An 18894-nucleotide genomic window follows, 5' to 3' on the forward strand; every position below is an offset into this window, starting at 1 on the left:
TGCTTTGTTTACACACCACATATGGATTTGCTCATTTATAAAGCACTGGGACTTGTTGGAAAGAGGCCTTGGGTAGCAACAGTCCATCATCCATCCATTTTAATAGCTTGCTGCCATCATATCTGGCATGCACTCACACTGCCTAATCCCTCTGAAGTATCGACAGGCTGTGACGTGATCTGCTTTCCATGACCTGTTTACCTATGTTCAGATTAGAAACAGACAAGGTTGATGGTCGAGATTATAGCTTAATCAACAGCTCTCTCCCGTAGATAAGACTGACTTGTCCATAGATTACACCGCTTCTTATTGATTAACTGCTTCACTGAATTTATATCCTTACATTTTATCCCACTTCTTTTTTTATTTTGCTCTTGTTCTTCACACCTAATCAGGCCTGTAAATCGAATTTGACACCCCCCCCCCCCCCGCCAGGCTTAAATAAGCATTACATAAGCTTTCGATAGTTTGATCCTTTGCTAATAAGATAATTCAGTGTTACGTCTGTTTGTGGTTTGCTCTAGTTGTTCTTCAGAGCTGGCACCTTGGCTAAACTGGAGGAACAGAGGGATGAGCAGACCAAGCGTAATCTGACCCTGTTCCAAGCTGCATGCAGGGGCTACCTGGCACGACAAGCTTTCAAGAAGAGAAAGGTAGGTCTGACGTCACACATAGACAAACAGCACATTTGACAAATGTTGATATAATACCCACACAGAACAGATAGCTGTATCTATGTCATACAAAATAAAGAGTTTTTATGTCACTGTTAATTTTGACCAAAGTAAAGTGCTTGCACAGGAGGTATTTCATTAGAGCTGATGTTTGGTATAACAGCTCCAGGGCGTTTAGCTTTCAGTGTTTTCAGTACATACTAGGGATGTAAAGATTGATTGTAAGGCTATTAAAAATCGATTAAAAAGTGTTGAGATTCACACCGGTACTCGCAAAAAAAATCGCAGTAATATTGTGAGCATCAGCAGCTGTAGAGCAGAGGAGGTTGGTTGTAACAAAGCGTTTTCAGGGGAGCTGCGTAGCCAAACTATACTTACAAGCCGGTTTGTAAACATGCTTCCCCAAACAAGTGCTAAGGACCAAATAGATTGTTTGGTGTAGAAGTGCATTGGTGTTTTCATTTAAAAAAAAAAAAAAAAAAAAAAAAAAAATTAGAGGAAACTTTTTCTCATTATGTAAAATAGATCGAGAGAGAATCGTTATAATGAACCCATTACTCTGAAGCTACTGGTAGTTGAGTGAATCTTTCATCACATAGTCATTATATAGATTTTACTTAAATCTGCACCACAACATTGGATACATTCTCTCAGAAAAGATGTACATTGATCTTTAAATTGCAACATGAAGTTAATTTCAAAATAGCTTGTTTTGGAAAATGTTTTTCTTGGCAGTATGCTGCACAACTAGTACCTAATAGAGCCAAATGAACGTGATTGGCATAAATACACAAAAACGATGATAAAATTGTTGTCTATTATTTTTCACTATCAACAGCTTGTAAAAGTGCTGCGTTAAATGACCCAATCACGAGCCCTGTTCTGTGATAGTGCTTCAAGGGATACTTCATCTATTTGCATGAAGCTTTGTATCATAAAAAACCTGGTAGTGTTTTTAAAACGTTGTGCAGGAAGCTTTGCTAACAGGCTATGTGGAGAAAGCTGAGAAGGAAAGACAATGGCGAAAAAAGTGCGTTTCAACTTCAAACTGATATGGATGACGGAGATTTTGATGGCCGACAGGCAGGTCTCAGCAGCCGAGGCACAAGACCTGCCTGTCGGTGGCGGTGAGGATGAGGAGCCCGGGCCAGCTCAAGCTGGGGCGGACTGGTGGTGTTGGTGCTCTCACTGTTTGCCTTTGGACACAGACATAGAGTCCGTTTGCTGCCAGGAATTTCTAAGATACCAATCCCTTCTGAAAGAAATCTCAGAATCAGTTGAGGAAACAGCCGTATGTGTTGTAGACAGACTGTACATAGAGCCCTGCAGCTGCAGGAGGAATGGCCTGCAGTGCTATGCATTCTCGGAGGTCTGGGACTTTCATCCACATGAGCCAAAAAGACACTTTCTGCCATTTCTCGGTCAAGAAGGCACCAACTTAAAAAATTATTTCACATTTCTACTACATATATGACCTAATTTAAGATTCATGTGTTAAAAGGTGAAGTGTCTCTTTAATTATCAGTTAAGCATTTCTTCCAAAATATCATTTGAATAACAGAAAATAGAAAGGATTTAGTGCAGTAAACATTTACAAAAACAAATACTGAAACTAAAACAGAAATCCTTGCAAAAGTAAACAAAGATCAAGATTCACATTTTTTTTCCTTAGTTGTGTTTTGAATGAAGTGGGTGAAGGATATGCTGTCAGAGGCCTTCTTGCCTTGGAGTCCACCAGGAGATAGATTTCCCTTCTTTCAGAGCTAATGTTAGCACTAGTCTGTCCTGCACTATGGAGTGGATCTAACCAGCCCTGCAGTAAATCTTTAACTAATTATAAATGTGTTCTCTTAATCTATCACCCTCACCTTCTCTCCTTTTTACTCTAATCCATCTCAAGAGCTCCCACAGGGTTGATATTTGATAGTGGCACGTGGAACTGTTCTACCTTTAACGCAGCCTTCATCAGACATGCTGCTGACTTACACACCCATCAGCTACCATCTCTCTCCCATTTCTCTCCCAGCATGAGATGGGTTCATCTCTCTTGACCTCATACATGTCCTCTTGTGATGTATAGAGCCCCATGGTTGCTCCCACTCTCTATCTAAGTGATTACTATCTAAGTGAAAGTGCCGCTTCAGCTGGCTAGTGATGAAACAGCAGAAACAGAATCAACATGGCTGCTCTGCTTCACGTATGCCAAGCTGTTAGTGAGAAAATAACTTTTGTAATTGCAAAAGAAGCCTGTGAGATAATTAAATTGCCATTTTTTCGTTATCAATATGACCTTTTTGGATACTTGGATGGACTTCCAGCTCCTCTCAGTTATTACAGTTCAAGTAATGGATTTGGGTTCAAATGAGGAAGCAAAAGGGCCTGTGTATTTTCTCTGTTAAGTTCAAAAGGGCATTATATCACAGTAAAACAGGCTGATGTTTTATAATGTGCAAGAAATTGTCACAGTCACAATTGCCAGGCAACCACGTAATTGTAAAAAACTCATTAGCATAAAGGTATTTCTGTCTCCTGTATCCATTATAAATATATAGCCTACTTCATTTACACGTTATCCACTAACATTATTGGTCTTTATCTAAATTTAGTTATGCAGGCTTGGACATAACATGTTATTATACAGTAAATGTGACGAGACTGATGACAGCTAAAGCAGACCAGGGCTATATATCTACCTCAGAGTCTTATTAACAGTCTTACTAAGTTTTCTGTGAAATTGGTTGTCGAGGACTGGTTTTCTGTACTTAGACAGAAAGACGAAGATGAAGATTGATTTCACTCTCATTTCTGTGTAGTATCTTTATGCTGCCAAAAGCAGGAGGTTAGCTTAGCTTAGCTCAAACAGAGGACAAAGATGGGGATCAGTAGCCCCTGTCCGCTTAAAACAAAATCTGATATTAGTGCCCTGAAATAGCCATAACCCTCCATTTAAACTTACTGGTTTTGTATGAATGAAACAAATATCACATAGGACCACATTTACGAAGAATATATTGCGCCCGCTAATAGCACCTTCAACTGCAACAGAAATAGCACCTGCAACCTGTCCCACACAGTTTGCACCTTTTGCGTCGAGAAAAGCCACCTTCACCTCGGAGCTGAACACTGCACCCAAAGTGACAAACCTGTTTTGTTTAATTTCAAAGTTTAGATCAAAGTAAAGCAGCACAAACCTTTTGTGGATCCAGGGCATAGTGTCTAATTTAGTGAGCTTTATAACTCCTTTTCAGTACATATTTTTGCTCACAGAATCTGGCACGTGGTTTTCTTTCTTTTTTTTTTTTTTTCAGGCTGCAAACCTAGCTAACAACTAATTAAGAAAAACAAGTCATTCTGGGTATTCTGTTTCTTATTCTTTAAAGCATACAAACTGGCCCATTCAAATGCATTGTGGGGTTGTGGATCTTGGAGCATGTGTTTCACTGCTTTAAAACACTCCAGTAATAAATTGTTGAACCTGAATCTTTCAAATAACAGAAAGCTTTCACTGGACATTTGAAACCTGAGAAGTTTCACTGTCTTGAACGTCAGAAAATAAGTAATCGAATGACTCTTGAAAAATATCAGTTTGACTTTGTGAAATCTGATGTTGCTATCTGCAGCCAAGTGTGAGATTGAGACAGAGAAATCTAAAGTTTGGGGCGATGCCGAAAAAAAAATCCTTGCTCTAGTTGCTGAAGTATGTTGGATTTTTTGCTCGTCTATTGGTTTATACGTCCAGTATATGCTGTACGTTACATTTTTTTTGTGAAATGAATATCTGAAGGCCATATTTCTCCTCTTGAATCTCATTCTTTTTGATGTAACTCCTGATTCAGTTTGTCGACCCCAGAGTAATAGAACAAAAGCAGGGCTGTGGTGGATCATTAAGTGATTTTCATCTACCCTTCTCTCCTTGAGGAAGATTTACAGAGTATGCTGCTGTTCAATTTGAGAACAATCATCATATAATAACATTCAATTGCACCCTTGCTGTTACACTGTTTTTTGTGAAAAGTGATTGGGCTTGCTCTGTTTGGAGTATGCATTCATACCAAGCGCTGTACAGATGATAATTTGCCTCAGTAAGCATTCCTGATGGGTTCTGGTGAGTGATGCTTTAGGCACTTGCTTGTTAATACATATGGACGTTATAGAAAGTCATGAGTTCTCTTGATTAATACTCCCTGGCATGTTAACCTTGTAAAGTGGGCCGTGCCCATGTGACATTAAGTGACAAAACCACATGTTTTTTTTCCCCTCCTTCAGCTGTTTCCTCAAGGGGACAACATGACATTTTCAGAGTATGTGACATTTTCGTCCTTTAGGAATCAAAGAAATGTTCTCTACCGAACCCTAGCAAAACATGTTAAAAAAATCTCTTCTTTGCAACATTTCTCACCTCATGTTTATTTTTTTACAGACAGGGGCAATGATAAAATGATATCTATTATCTTTTTGATGACTCATTGTGATATGTTGACACGCATTTAAAGGTGTGAAATGTCTCTTCTGCACTGATATGGGGTACGTTTCTTTGTATAGTTTTAATGTAAGAGTGAGATGTCACAGTGACTGACATTCAGAAGAGTCACACAATCCAAATCATTCTTGTAGGGCATAATAAGAGCAGAACTTCTGCTGTGTGCTTCGTCCTGCCAGTATGTTCCTCTCCACTCTTTTGTTGATATTGTGATTCTGTTGAACTCCACGTAGCTTTGACATAAATCAACTAGTCTCATCATCGTGCCGTATAGCTGACTCTGTTGCTTCATTCACCTCTTCTGTCTCATTCTTTTTACGTCATGTGTCTTGCTGTGATCTGTATGTGTGAACAATCTCTTAAAATCTCAGGAGTGTATATGTGAAGATGGCTTTATATTACAGTGCTCAGACGTAATACAGGTGCCTGCATCCTTATTTGCACATACTGTAAATGAAGAATAGTGAGGAGGGGAATTCAAAACCACATTTTTGTCTTCATATTGGCTCACTATCCTAATTCACAGCACACTGTCTCACAGCTGTCACACCCTTTTAATGTCATATGAACACCAAACTGCTTTTCCACCGCACTTATGTGGCATAATCTTTTTTTTGTTTTCTATTCATTTTTGACTAAATATGACAAGTGCAACCCGCTTAAGTCCTCTGTCAGAGATTTGCTGCATTTTGCTCTGTGTTGAGGCTTTCACTGTGTGACAAATCCTAATTGGTCATAGAGAGTACCTTCAGGGCGATATGTACCTGATGCTGAGAATTGTGTGGCTCTAATTGGGTTTGCCCATAATCTGCTGCTGCTTCTGCTGCTGCTAGAGAGCCTCATGCATAAGCAGCATGGAAAATATGTAATGCTTGGAATTAGCTGCCAACATGTTTGATTTAATTAATCAAAAATTAGCTTCCAGCCTTGGAACACAATCTGCAGAAACTCTCTGGAGGAGGCTGGCAAGTCCTGCGATCGCTGCTAGCCCAAACACAGACAATATAACACAAGAATGAAGAGTGGAATGTTTTTCAAATATTGTTCATCGGGGCCCAGGATGATATGGTAGCAGTAAATTAGTTTTATAAGGCATGTATTCCACTGAGTAATTACAAATATGCAAAATTTGGGGGAATATTTTAATGATCCTTTGGTCATAAGTGACCTGTCATAACTGCAATACGCTCTGTATTTAAACTCAAAATCTACTTTGAAATACTGCGTTTAACCAAAGGCTGATTAAAACATGAGCACAGTCTCACTAATGTCACTCATTGGTGTTTAAGCTATTCACAGCGAGCCCTTGATCAATCTGTCAATGGAAATGAAGCAAACTTAAGCCTGACAAACTAAAGCTGCAGTGCTCACACTTAAAGGTCAACTCAAACTATGCAAAATTATGCATAACCCTTAGTCTTAGCACTACATACATATTCCACTGCCTGCAGTGCATTGATGAGCTGATTCGGTGTATAATGTTGATTTTTATATTATATATAGTTATATTTTGAATTTTGATACTACTAAACTCGAGTTTGAGATCATTTTAAGCAACACATGTTTAAAGATCATCTGGCGGACTCAGTACAGGAATTTTGTCATTCTAGCTCAGTCTTCAACAGTGGACACGTTGTGTTTTTTTAATCAAGTAAAGCGCTGAGAATTTTCTTTGTACTGTATATTGTCTACATTTACCCTTAAAGTGGTTGTTTGACTGTTTTTTCTTACAGTTTGCTCAATTACATGTTACAAACAGACCTGTCTGCAGCGATATTCATAGCCTGGCTTTCATTCTGGCTCTCGGACCGGCCCCTCAATAAAAGGAGGAGGAAACACTGATCAGCATCTCATGTGGCTAATTTACTTACTATTGACATGAATTTAAGACAATGTACAGGACCTATGGCTAAATAAGAACACATATCAGATATAGTGTTATTGTTGGAGTAACATTGCATCAGAAGAAAATTGAATGACATATCAAGTATAAGTACTATGCTGGTTAGTTTTAGTTTGGTTTTATTCTGTGCTTCCCATACGGCATCTTCTTTTGGTGACGGGTTCTTTGTGCCTTTGAATCCTCAGATTCAGGATCTAGCCATCCGATGCATCCAGAAAAACATCAACAAGAACCGCGGGGTGAAGGATTGGCCATGGTGGAAGCTCTTCACAACTGTCCAGCCCCTCATAAAGGTCCAGCTGACCGAGGAGCAGATGCGAAGCAAAGACGTGAGCTGCTTTTTCTGCCTGATACTCATAGATTCCTCTGCCTGCGTCCCCCTGCTGCATCACACTAGTTTATTGTCGTGTGTTGGGTTCATCGAGCTTTAGTGTACCACCGAATGCATCACATTGTTAATCAGTAATTTAAAATGTAACCTGTGAAGCTATTTTCTGTGCTCCAGGAGGAAATCCAGCAGCAGAAGTTAAAGCTGGAGAGGGTGGAGAAAGAGCGAAATGAGCTGAGACTGAACACTGATCGATTGGAGAGCAGGGTGGGTCTCTTCGCCTATGACAGAGCAAGTTAGACTCTTTTGTTTTAGTTAAATATTCTCACACTCGTCTCTTTGAGTCCAGATTGCAGACTTGTCGGCAGAACTGGCTGATGAGAGAAGCACGAGTGAGTCAGCGTCACAGCTGTTGGAGACAGAGACTTCAGAGAGACTCCGCCTGGAGAAGGACATGAAGGACCTTCAGGCACATACCCATACTCATATAAATACACTTTGCTCCTACATAATGTTAAGGCAGTTCTGATTCTTAAAAAGCTCTTTTTTTGTTTTGTTTCAGGCTAAGTTTGATGCCATGAAGAAGCAACTAGAATCTCAGGAGATGGAAGTGATAGAGGCTCGGCTCATGAAAACATCTGAACTCAATGGGGAGATGGATGACGATGATGAGGACTCTGGTTAGTTGAGCACAAAACCTACTATGTATTTATTTCTATCCCTACAATATAAAGGAAACAAACTTTGAGGATTTGACACTTGGCCATCCATATTTTGTTTTGAATTGGTCTTGATGACATTGGGAAGCTTCTTGTACAGGCCTGCCGACTGGCCATGTCAGCTCAGGTCAGAAGCATCATTTCCTGAACGGTTCATCCCAGCATTATGTGCTGGTCTCCCTGCACTAATTGCAGCTGTGGGAATTTTCAGCTTTGTTCGGCTGCTCCAGTAGGAGACATGGCGGTGAGACTTGGTCACATCTCGCATAATGCTGTTAAGTATTTTCTTCCGAATTTGGGATTTACCGCTAGGGGATTATGATGTTCACTCCCAGGCATACGACTAATGCTGGTTCCCAATTGGTCTCCACCTGCTGAGAGAGAAACCTCCTGATCAGAGCATATTGTCCGTGAGAGAGAAAAAAAAAAAGAGAGAGAGAGAAAAAGAAATCTGTGTCCCTACTCCCCTTCAACCCAGCTCAGCAGGCAAACCATTACAGAGCATATCAGAATTCTTAGATGAATGAGAAAATAATCGTTGGGATCAGAGCTGGTGGCCCTGCAAGTTGTCATTATGCTATATATATGCTAATGAGCAGCACTGATGGAAGAGCCGCTGTTGGTATGTGAAGGAGAAATGGACAGCCTCTAAAATGATAAGGCTTGGAAATGAACCTGAACCTGAATGTCTGCCTGGCTGCTGTTATACTTCTGATAGCCCCTGACAGCTCCAGAATTAGGGTCGGCTAAGAACTGTGGAAAGTGCCACTTAGACATGTCCTTCTCTAACTACTATTGTGGTGTGCTCTGAATCCTTACAACAGGTTTATCCAAGATTAGAGCGGAGACGCAGAGGCTTCTTTGTCGTTTCCTGTCCTATTTTGTGACCTCATGCGGTCGGGATTTTATGGAAGAAGTTTTATTTCCTGAAAGATTATATTACTTCGGTTCTTATATGTGATAACCATCGAAGCCAGTACAGCGCACTCCTTAATCCACGGCATCCATCATGCCTGAGCTTTTGAGCCTTTTTGGCTGTACACCCTTGCAATGCGGTTATTAGAGGCGGGAGACTTCCAAATGTCACTCGGACATTTTCTGAATTGTTTGTCTGTCCTCCAGGAGGCGAATGGCGGATAAAATACAACCGAGCCATTCGTGAAATGGACTTCACAAAAAAGAAACTCCAGCAGGAATTTGATGACAAGCTGGAGACAGAGCAGCAGAGCAAAAGACATCTGGAGAGAAGGGCAAGAATCTTTTTCTTCCTTTTTATTTGATTAGTGACTTTAGTATTGTAAAGTTTGATTTCAAACTGTGATAAGCTCATGCCTGTGGCCACTTTGATATAACAGTGACAGGCAATAAGCTGCATTGAAAGTGTAATACAAATTTGTGTCTGTGTGTTGCATGCTGCAGATGGCTGATTTGCAAACAGATAATGAGGATGTGCAGCGCTCTGTGCAGCAGCTGAAGAAGAAGTGCCAGAAACTGACGGCAGAGCTGCAGGACACCAAGCTGCACCTAGAGGGCCTGCAGAGCCGCAACCACGATCTGGAGAAGAAGCAGAGGAAGTCAGTTTCTTTGTCTGGTCTGGTGTTCCTTCTATCGTTTAGCCGACATCCCTCCCATAAAGAAACATGACAGAGAACATACGGCCCCTTTCTCCTCAGAAGGCGGGGCTTGCACACACCCATCCAGAAGAACACTCGTGATCTCTTTCATTTGAACAGTGACTGAGATGTTCTGTAATCTGCAGAATTGCATTAGCTGAGAAAATGACTCCGACTTTAAGCACTCAAGAAGCTATCGCTGTGGCAGAATGTGATCTCTCCCCTGTGGCTAATTGAAGACGCTCTGTGGGTGAAATTATTTTCAGCTGCGCTTCAGAGAGAAAAACAGGGAATTACAGCGAGCTGACAGCATGAAACACTTAGCTGTTAAGTTCACTAACCATAAGTGTTTCTGCCCGAGACAATTGCAGAAAACATTTTGCACATTATTACAACAGAATAGTAAATTGATGGCTAATGGAAAGGGATAAAAACGGATGTTAAAAATGTGCTGAAGGGATGCCTGGCTCCGTGTTGTGGGTGAATTTATCTATCACACATCTGCAAATTAACAGAATTAAGACTTACATCTTGTGTACCCTTAGTAAAGCTGTTTGAATCATCTTTTTAGTGAGGGATATCTTGTATAGCCTTCATGTTGATGTAAAGTAGCAGTAGTTTACTTACTCTTTATCCCAAAGGAACTTTAGCCTTATGTAACCAACTTTGTGATTGTGCTGAACTGTGTGTGTGTGTGTGTGTTCTAGATTTGACCTGGAGCAGAACCAGGCTCAGGCTGAGGTACAAAGAGAAAGGAGCCAGAGGGAGAAGCTGGCTCGAGAGAAAGACATAATGACCGGGGAGATCTTTAACCTCCGCCAGCAGCTTCAGGTAAGCTACTTTACACTACTTATTGCGCTCTGATGTCCTCTCTCATGGACTACTTGTCTGCTCTCTTTGCTCTGTTTTGACACAACGTGGCTGGTCCAGACGTGAGCTTTACTTTGTCTTTTTTGGGGGGGTTTTTTCGCCTGCAGGAAAAAGACAGTGAATTGTGCGCCGTGAATATGAAGGTGCAACAGCTGGAGGCAGAGCTACAGGATCTATCGTCCCAGGAGTCGAAGGATGAAGCCTCCCTGGCCAAGATTAAGAAGCAGCTCCGCGACCTGGAGGCCAAGGTGAAAGACCAGGAGGAGGAGCTTGATGAACAGGCTGGAACCATCCAGATGCTGGAACAGGTAAAGAACATGTGGCACTGATGCAAAATGTATATTTGTACTCTAAAAACAGCATATGCATCAAATAATACGAGAACATATTTAAAAATGGTTTGTATCTCATTTTGGCCAGATACTACTCATTGCGCTTGTACATACATTTTCTGGTTTTTATATGCATGTCCTCTACATGTTCTCAGGCTAAGCTGCGGCTCGAGATGGAGATGGAGAGGCAGCGGCAGAACCACTCAAAAGACATTGAGAGCAAGGATGAAGAAGTGGAAGACATCAGGCGGTCCTGCAGTAAAAAGGTTGGTCCTGCTCATTCTAACTACTAACTATTTATCCAATGGGTCTGCACCATGAAGACGAGGTTAATCAGACCAGGTTGAGGCAGCACTAAGACACACACACACACACACACGTATCCTGAAATGTGTGATAAAGTTGATTATTTTAACAGATTCTTATTAAAGCTGAGCTTTAATATCTTGAAAGTTGTGCATGGACCGGTTCATCAGTGGTTAGCTGTTAGCTGTTAGCTTGTTCAGACAAAGACAGCTTGAATCTGTTACAGTTACACTTAAAGGCTCAGAAACGTCTGGTTGTATACTTTACAATTCATTACATCATTTTTATTGCACATACATAATAAGAAAAGGTGCACATCAACTGTGAGTTTATTACTTATCGTAGATGTCAGTCGATGTTAGCTCCTGATTAGATGCTTACAAGTACAGACATTGTATGATTTAAAAAAGGTAGTGCCATTAGAAAGGGTCATCTGACTGAAAGGTAAACTGGTGAACGTATTCAGAAATATAGTATGCACATCAAATGATGTCAGAGGGACTTTTTTAAGCTAGGGAAAATAATCTTTGATCCAAACTCTGTCCATGGTGTTACATATACATAAATTAATCTGTCCAGTTTCTCCAAACAAGAGTCAGACTGACCCTGTGTGGATAATAAAGTAAATACTGAAATAGCATTTCATATAACCCCAACTTTAAAAAAACCCAAAACAAACTATTCCTTCAAAAGTAAACCAATTGAATTTGATATATTATTACTTTTGAGTTTGAAAGGCATGTTGATGTATCTGCTGGCTAGCAGATCTGCTCAGGGGGGATCAGTGTGTCTTTGACGTGTGTGAGCAGCGTGTCTAACAGGATGGTCGACGCTGTGTTTTGTCTGCCTTTGTTTATCACCCATCATCTGTTTGTGCATCCTGACACTCTGTTCTCGTGTCCTGCAGCTGAAACAGATGGAGGTGCAGCTGGAGGAGGAGTATGAAGACAAGCAGAAAGTGTTGCGTGAAAGGAGAGAGCTGGAGTCCAAACTGCTCTGCACCCAGGACCAGGTACATCTATAACTCTGCCCCTGGTCTCTGTCAGTGCAGTCTCGATAAGTGTGCCCTATTCTTTTGATTGAAAAGAAACTGTCTTTGAGTCTCGAGAGGTGCTGCTATGGGTTTTCAAAAGAAGATAGGAAAATGGAAAATACTGGCTCGTAAGGTGTGTTTTCCCATCCACTAGGTTGGCCAAAGGGATGTGGAGACAGAGAAGAGGCTGAAGAAGGACCTGAAGAGAACCAAAGTCCTTCTGGCGGATGCACAGATTATGCTGGACCACCTGAAGAGTAATGCCCCCAGTAAGAGAGAGATCGCCCAGCTCAAAAATCAAGTACGGCACAAACGATCTAGGACACTTTGTGATGCTGAAAAAAACCCCAAAACAAACAAGCACACTTTGAGAATATAAAAGATGAAAAGCCAAATCCTCCTCATAAAGATGATACTTCCTTGATCTTGGCTTACTAACATTTGTCCCTCACCTTCTCTCTGGTTTCCTTCCTCATGCTTCTCACAGCTGGAGGAGTCAGAGTTCACTTGTGCTGCTGCAGTAAAGGCTCGAAAGAGCATGGAGATTGAAATAGAGGACTTGCATATCCAAATGGAGGACGTGGCCAAAGCTAAGCTATCGGTGAGTTCTGACATCTGTTCGTCATGTGCCCTGAGGTTGCAGTGTATGATTGGAACCACACTAACACAATTACAATGAGTTGAGTGAGCAGGCTTAAAAGCTAATTAGTTCTGCACATGTGGTTAAAACAATACTTCCATCATCAATTGTGTCTTTAATGTGGTACATTTATGCAGGAAATACACCTGCCTTTTTTCATCTCAATGCAGAAGCTGATTTTTTGATAAATAGTCAAACTGTTGAGTAAATATTTGCTTTCCTTTTTTTTTTCTCCTACAAACAATCTTTAATTAATGGAGAACTTTTGCTTATCAAATTAGCACTCTAAAATGCAGAAATATGCACACATCATCAAGCCATAATAAATTAATAAATGCCCTTTGGCTCAAATCAGATTTTAGCATTTTGCTCTAATGGACAAATAAGCTTTGTCGTCTGCTCATTACTAGCTCTCTCATGAGAATACTGCCTGCATTTCAGACTCTACACTGACGATGTGCGTGTCTCTGGGGACAACACACCCATCACTGTGTCCCTGTGCTGCGCTTGTTAATTGCTGCATTTATGACAAGGGAAGGTCTTGTAAAAGTCTCAGATTAGGGAATGCATATTGAGAGCCTGGGTCTTCCCCCTTCTGAACACAGAGGATGAACTCTTAATAGGACACCACCAGTATGCTGCACTGGCTGCACTTTTTCTCCCCTAAATGAGCCAATTGATTATCTCCAATTGGTCTCATCCCGCAGCCAGAACCCTGTCCAGATTGTGTTTCATCGCCATTAGATGAAATTCCAGGGCTGCTACGGCTTCGCCAGCTAATGACCATTTATCATATTCAATAGCTCATGAATAAAATCCTGTCATTCTGTGCTGTGTCCTTCTCGCCGTGTACCTCAGCTGGAGGAGCAGGTCAGCCGTCTGCAGAGAGAGAAGAACGACCTGCAGTCTCGTACGGAGGAGGATCAGGAGGACATGAATGAGCTGATGAAGAAGCATAAAGCTGCGGTTGCCCAGGTAACCCAACCAGCCTCACACCTCAGTGAAACAGTAATTAATTGGCATGACAGACGAAGTAAAACAGACTATGACAGAGCCTAAAAGTGCTATACTACCTTTGATTATTCCTGTTTGTTTCACAGTTGAAAACATTGTAGTATATCATATTTAACATTGATGTTAACATTATATTCCTCTCTGCATGTGTAAGCAGAGTGGCTTTGAGGTTTGGAGGACATATCCCCCTCTGAACACAGTGTGTGCTTTGCAATCAGAGAGATGCAATCTGTTCGACAGCACATCACATGACAAATTCTTTGGCAAGGACCTTTTAGTTTCATTAGCCATGTACATTTGAAGGGGTGAAATTTACAGGAAATTAAAGCATACATCACCATTTACTGTACACCTCCTCTCTCTTAGAAAGCCCTAAAATAAGCCCTTTGTTCTGTGGGTTTTTACTTTGTGTGATTGTGTCTGTGTCTGTGTGCGAACTAGTCTGCCAGGGACTTGAGCCAGATCAGTGACCTGCAGGCCCAGCTGGAAGAGGCCACAAAGGAGAAACAGGAGATCCAAGAAAAGGTAAAAGGATATGCTCAGGGCACTCTGAAGTGGCTGCCAAAAAAACCTGCCTGCTTCCTAAACGCCTCTCTCTGATTAGACTTCAGCTTTTCACTGAGTTTCTGATTATTCCAAACCAAAAAGCCTAGTTTTTCAAGCACTTTTATTATTTTTTTTCAAAATAGCAATGCAATTTGCATTTAAATGGAGGGAATCAACAAAGATTTATAGAAAAAAGGGAGAAATTGTTCTTTTGCCTCTCAGTGCTAATATTTAAAGGGAACGTTCGTGTTTTTAGACCAGGCAGTGTTGTTTTCATGGTTAAAACATGAGCTCAAACTTACAACACTTGTTCTGTTCCTTTCAGAGATTATATTTAAACCTGCTTCTGCCAAAGAGATTTATCACAATCAGTGTTTTTTCTGTCATTCTACATGTTAAATCTAACAATATCAGTTATTAAAAGGTGGAAATTGGAAACCAGTGTGAACACACTCTTGGATGATGTGGTGTGTTAGTTCATCAGATAGCGTTACAAATGTGATTTGATAATTAGGAAAAAATAGGAAATCTCACTTCTGTATGTTGGACATTTAATGCTTGACTCACATTATTATTTTAATCAACTAAAGAACTGTGAAGGTGTTGTGGTACCCTCACACCATAAATAAAAAAGCAGAGAGTTTTTTTAATCTGAAACTTTTTTGTAGTTGCCAGTATTCCTTCCTACTTAGACGCACAACCACAGCACTGTCGTGTACCGTTTTCACATATGCACTCCGGATTGTATCTAGACAGTCTGCTACACAACGCTATAATGACTATATTTGCTTTTACATCAATGATGTGTGTAGTCCAACAGAATGTCAAAAAAGAGCGGCGAACAACAAACAGAAAACATAATGCAGCAGTTTAATTATGTGCACAGAGATCGCAGTGGTCGCATGCAGACACTCTATGCACCATGTAGCAGTAACAGTATAGAAACGTCGCTCCCCTCCTATTGGCTCAAGCTGTAAATCTCTGGTGTGTCAGTCCAAGTACAGTGATCCTCCTTTCATATTAACGTTTTGAACACTCTTCATAAACATTTGTTATTGTCAACCACAGTGGTTAGAAATGTGGCCCCTGTTTGTATAAACTCTGAGCTTGAACCAAGGTCACGAGAGAGTCTGATGTTCTCAATTATAACTGACAGTAAAGCTACAATGAAGAGTTCATGGATGGTAATCAAACAGAAACATGATGGATTTTCTCTTATTGGTATTTTTCATTGCTTGTAAACACTGCAGCTGGGTAGGTGTCAAACAGGCAGTAACAACCTTGGTTTGCATTTTCAGCAGCAAAGATTCAGTCACACGATTACAAGGCTGAACAATTATGCGAGTCCCTTACTTTTCTGAAGCACCAACACACTGCCCTACAAAATTTTTAAAAAAAACCCAACTTTAATTACTTATATTTGAGCTCTTACTATAAACTTGCAACATGGATGATCATGCTAGCAAAGCTGTAGTTACTCAGTGGCTGCCTTTAACTTCCTTAGACCCTAGTTACATCACCCTGCAACTACAGCATTCTTGTCTGATTGAGCTCATTTCTACCCTCGCTGATTTACTCACAGTTTGCTGTGCTTCAGTTTTCAGTGGAATGATTGTAGGCTGGAATAAACATGGATTTGTGGGGTGAAAGGTTAATGCACCTGATTTAGGCTTGTTGATAATAAGTGCTTTTTTAAAGTCATAGTGCTTTTCGTAACCTCTAACACTTCATGCGTGTAATGCATTAATGCATCCTCTTTCACTCTGTTGATTTGTTTTGTAAAATGATTTTCCTCCAGACTGTTAAAGCTGGATTTCATCAGTATATGACAATCTTTAGTGTGTGTGTGTGTGTGTGTGTGTGTGTGTTGCACATTACACACATGCCTTCCTGTAAGCATTGATGTGCAGTTGACTAAACAAATCAAACCATCTGCCTTGAACAGAATGTCTTTCAAATATAATTACACTAAAGGACAGAATTGAGCTCTTGCCACCCTCTAACAGCAGACCCTGTCTCTATTAGATTAAGCTATATATGCATGCCAAATCTCTGCTCCTCTCAGTTATATTCAAGGCCCACCCATCAGAATATTTTTGGCTTCGCTAGAGACACTTTGCAGGCTGTGAGGCATTGTTAAAACCTGCCAGAGGAGGCGGTGATAGCCGTCTAAAGCATCTGACCTTGAAGTGGTTATCTCATCTTCAGTAGGAGGGAAATCTGGCTTCTTTAGTAATATCAAAGGCGAGCTCCAAATCCTCCTTGTCTCAGAAGCAAAGTCCCTCATTAGGTGCCATGCCACCCTTTGGGCCGGTTTTTGTTATGACATGTCTTTCTTCCTTTTATCAGTCATGAGAAAACGATTCGGATGGAACAAACGTGCTTTGCATGTGGTTCGGGTCTCTCTGAAGGCCAGTGAAATTACTGTGACTCTATTACTCAACCCCAAGCTCTCCTTCTGACCATTCCTATAGGCTTATACAGAGCTTATTATTCTGACTAGATGCACCATTTGTACACAGCACAATTAATACAACTAACACCAAAAGATGGAAAAAAAAATGATATGAAGTGTGAAGTAAACACTTTTTTTATTAACACAAGTTAAATCCTTCAAATAACACCAGTTCCTTCTGTTTGATTTTATACACAAGGGATAGGAAAGACTGAGGTAAAAAAGAAGGTGTTTATGTGTAAGCTCATCCTCATGGAGTGATTGTGAGTGTTGATGTGTGTTTGTATGTCTGTGTCCCTCCTGCAGGTTCATTCCCTCCAGAACCAGCTCGAGTTCCAAGAACAGTCCATGGTGGAAAAGTCTCTTGTGTGCCGACAGGAGGCTAAGATCCGTGAGCTGGAGACTAAGCTGGAGTATGAGAGGACACAGATCAAACGATTGGAGGTGGGATAATTCTCTATGAATCCTGAATGTGAATGACGTACTCTGAGTGTCTGCAATTACAAATCTTACATTTATCTTTGTATTAAACAAGAGGAGAAGAAGATGTCCTTTGAGCATATGAGGATTTATGTTTTTGAAATTTTGTTATGAATAACAATCTACCATGGAACAAATGTATAGCTGAGCAAATGTCCATGTTAAAATGTTTATATTTTTACATCTTTAAAGTTCTCTTATGCTGTTTCACAAGAGATGGTCATTGTATCTTTTTTATTAAGCAACTGGTCAGTTTATTCACAATTTCTGCTGAACTGATTAGAATAAACTTAGTTGTAAAATGTGATGCGTATATATCTAAAATTTTTTAAAGCAGTTACTGAGTCTTTCTTCTTTTGTTAAGTCACCCGAAGAGGGACAGGAAATGTTTTAGGGAAAGAGTAGGGGATGATATGCAGCAAAGGGCCGAGCTCGGACCCACAATTGCTGGACTTTAGCCTCTGTGCATTGGACATGTGACGAAAGTACTAGCCTGTTTGCCCACTAGCCTGTCTTCTACAACAAGCTTGCACAAAAAAAATAAATAAAAATCAACAGGGTGTTCAAATATGTTGCTGTCCATTATCATGTCCTTTAACATCACCTTCTTTAGTATTAAAAAAAAAACGTTGAATTCCCCCACGCCCATATACCGTAAATTCCGTACTATTGAGCGCACCTGGATATAAGCCGCACCGGCTAAAAATAAGTAAATAAATGTATTTGTACATATATAAGCCGCACTTGATTATAAGCCGCAGGTGTCCACGCTATAACAAGAGCTATTTACACAGACGTAGGCTACCGGTAACATCCGCAAATACTGTAGCGTCCGTACGGACGTTAAAGGACGACGAGAGCGTTCAAATAATAACTTTTAATAACCCGATCACTGTCGGCCGTGACCACGCCGTTTACAGCGGAGAACAAAACCATAACTTGCCGTAACAATCCAACTCTCTCTCCCAGCGTTCTCTCATACAGCCACTCAACACGTTCTCGCTGGTGCATTCACTGACTCTCCACATAATCGGAATTATGAACACATTATCAACTACTGACTTTACAACATGAACCGTTACAATACGAAGCCTAGCCGACGGTGTCTGTAACACGGCTGATGAAAAAGATGACCGTAATATATTTCACAAGAAAAAGTCCATCCATTCACTGCCTCAGAATGACTTCATTACTCACTTCCTCAGTCTCTGTTGTCGCTGTCAGTGTCATCTTAACGTGCAGCAGCTCTGTTAGCTTCTTTGACAGCCAGGTCGATCGCCTTTAACATGAAAGCTACATCATATGCATTTCTCTGTGTGTTTTCCATGATGAGGGTGCGTGCATGAAGCGCAAAATGACTGATATTAAGATCCGACGTGACGAAGTCAAATGTTTTTGCGGCAGAAGCTCATTGTCCCCCATAAAAAATCCATGCATTAGCCGCACCGGAGTAGAAGCCGCAGTGCTCGAAGTGTGAGAAAAAAGTAGCGGCTTATAGTCC

General features: G+C 40.7%; 1 protein-coding gene across 3 annotated transcripts in view; it reads left to right on the plus strand.

Annotated features, from left to right (window-relative positions):
- The window catches only part of LOC306831443 (unconventional myosin-XVIIIa-like), a 66964-nt gene that overhangs the window by 36978 nt on the left and 11092 nt on the right, over positions 1 to 18894 (plus strand). For all 3 annotated transcript variants that reach the window (XM_079355552.1, XM_079355554.1, XM_079355553.1), the window contains 16 exons: positions 525 to 653; positions 7243 to 7386; positions 7563 to 7652; positions 7735 to 7854; positions 7948 to 8065; positions 9227 to 9354; positions 9524 to 9678; positions 10425 to 10548; positions 10695 to 10895; positions 11075 to 11185; positions 12133 to 12237; positions 12413 to 12559; positions 12746 to 12859; positions 13757 to 13873; positions 14354 to 14437; positions 17220 to 17357. In XM_079355552.1, coding sequence (XP_079211678.1) covers positions 525 to 653; positions 7243 to 7386; positions 7563 to 7652; positions 7735 to 7854; positions 7948 to 8065; positions 9227 to 9354; positions 9524 to 9678; positions 10425 to 10548; positions 10695 to 10895; positions 11075 to 11185; positions 12133 to 12237; positions 12413 to 12559; positions 12746 to 12859; positions 13757 to 13873; positions 14354 to 14437; positions 17220 to 17357 — 2025 coding nt within the window. The remainder of the gene's footprint in view (positions 1 to 524; positions 654 to 7242; positions 7387 to 7562; positions 7653 to 7734; positions 7855 to 7947; positions 8066 to 9226; positions 9355 to 9523; positions 9679 to 10424; positions 10549 to 10694; positions 10896 to 11074; positions 11186 to 12132; positions 12238 to 12412; positions 12560 to 12745; positions 12860 to 13756; positions 13874 to 14353; positions 14438 to 17219; positions 17358 to 18894) is intronic.

The sequence above is a fragment of the Symphodus melops genome (assembly GCF_947650265.1).
Source record: "Symphodus melops genome assembly, chromosome: 11".
In the NCBI taxonomy this organism is placed as follows: Eukaryota; Metazoa; Chordata; class Actinopteri; order Labriformes; family Labridae; genus Symphodus; species Symphodus melops.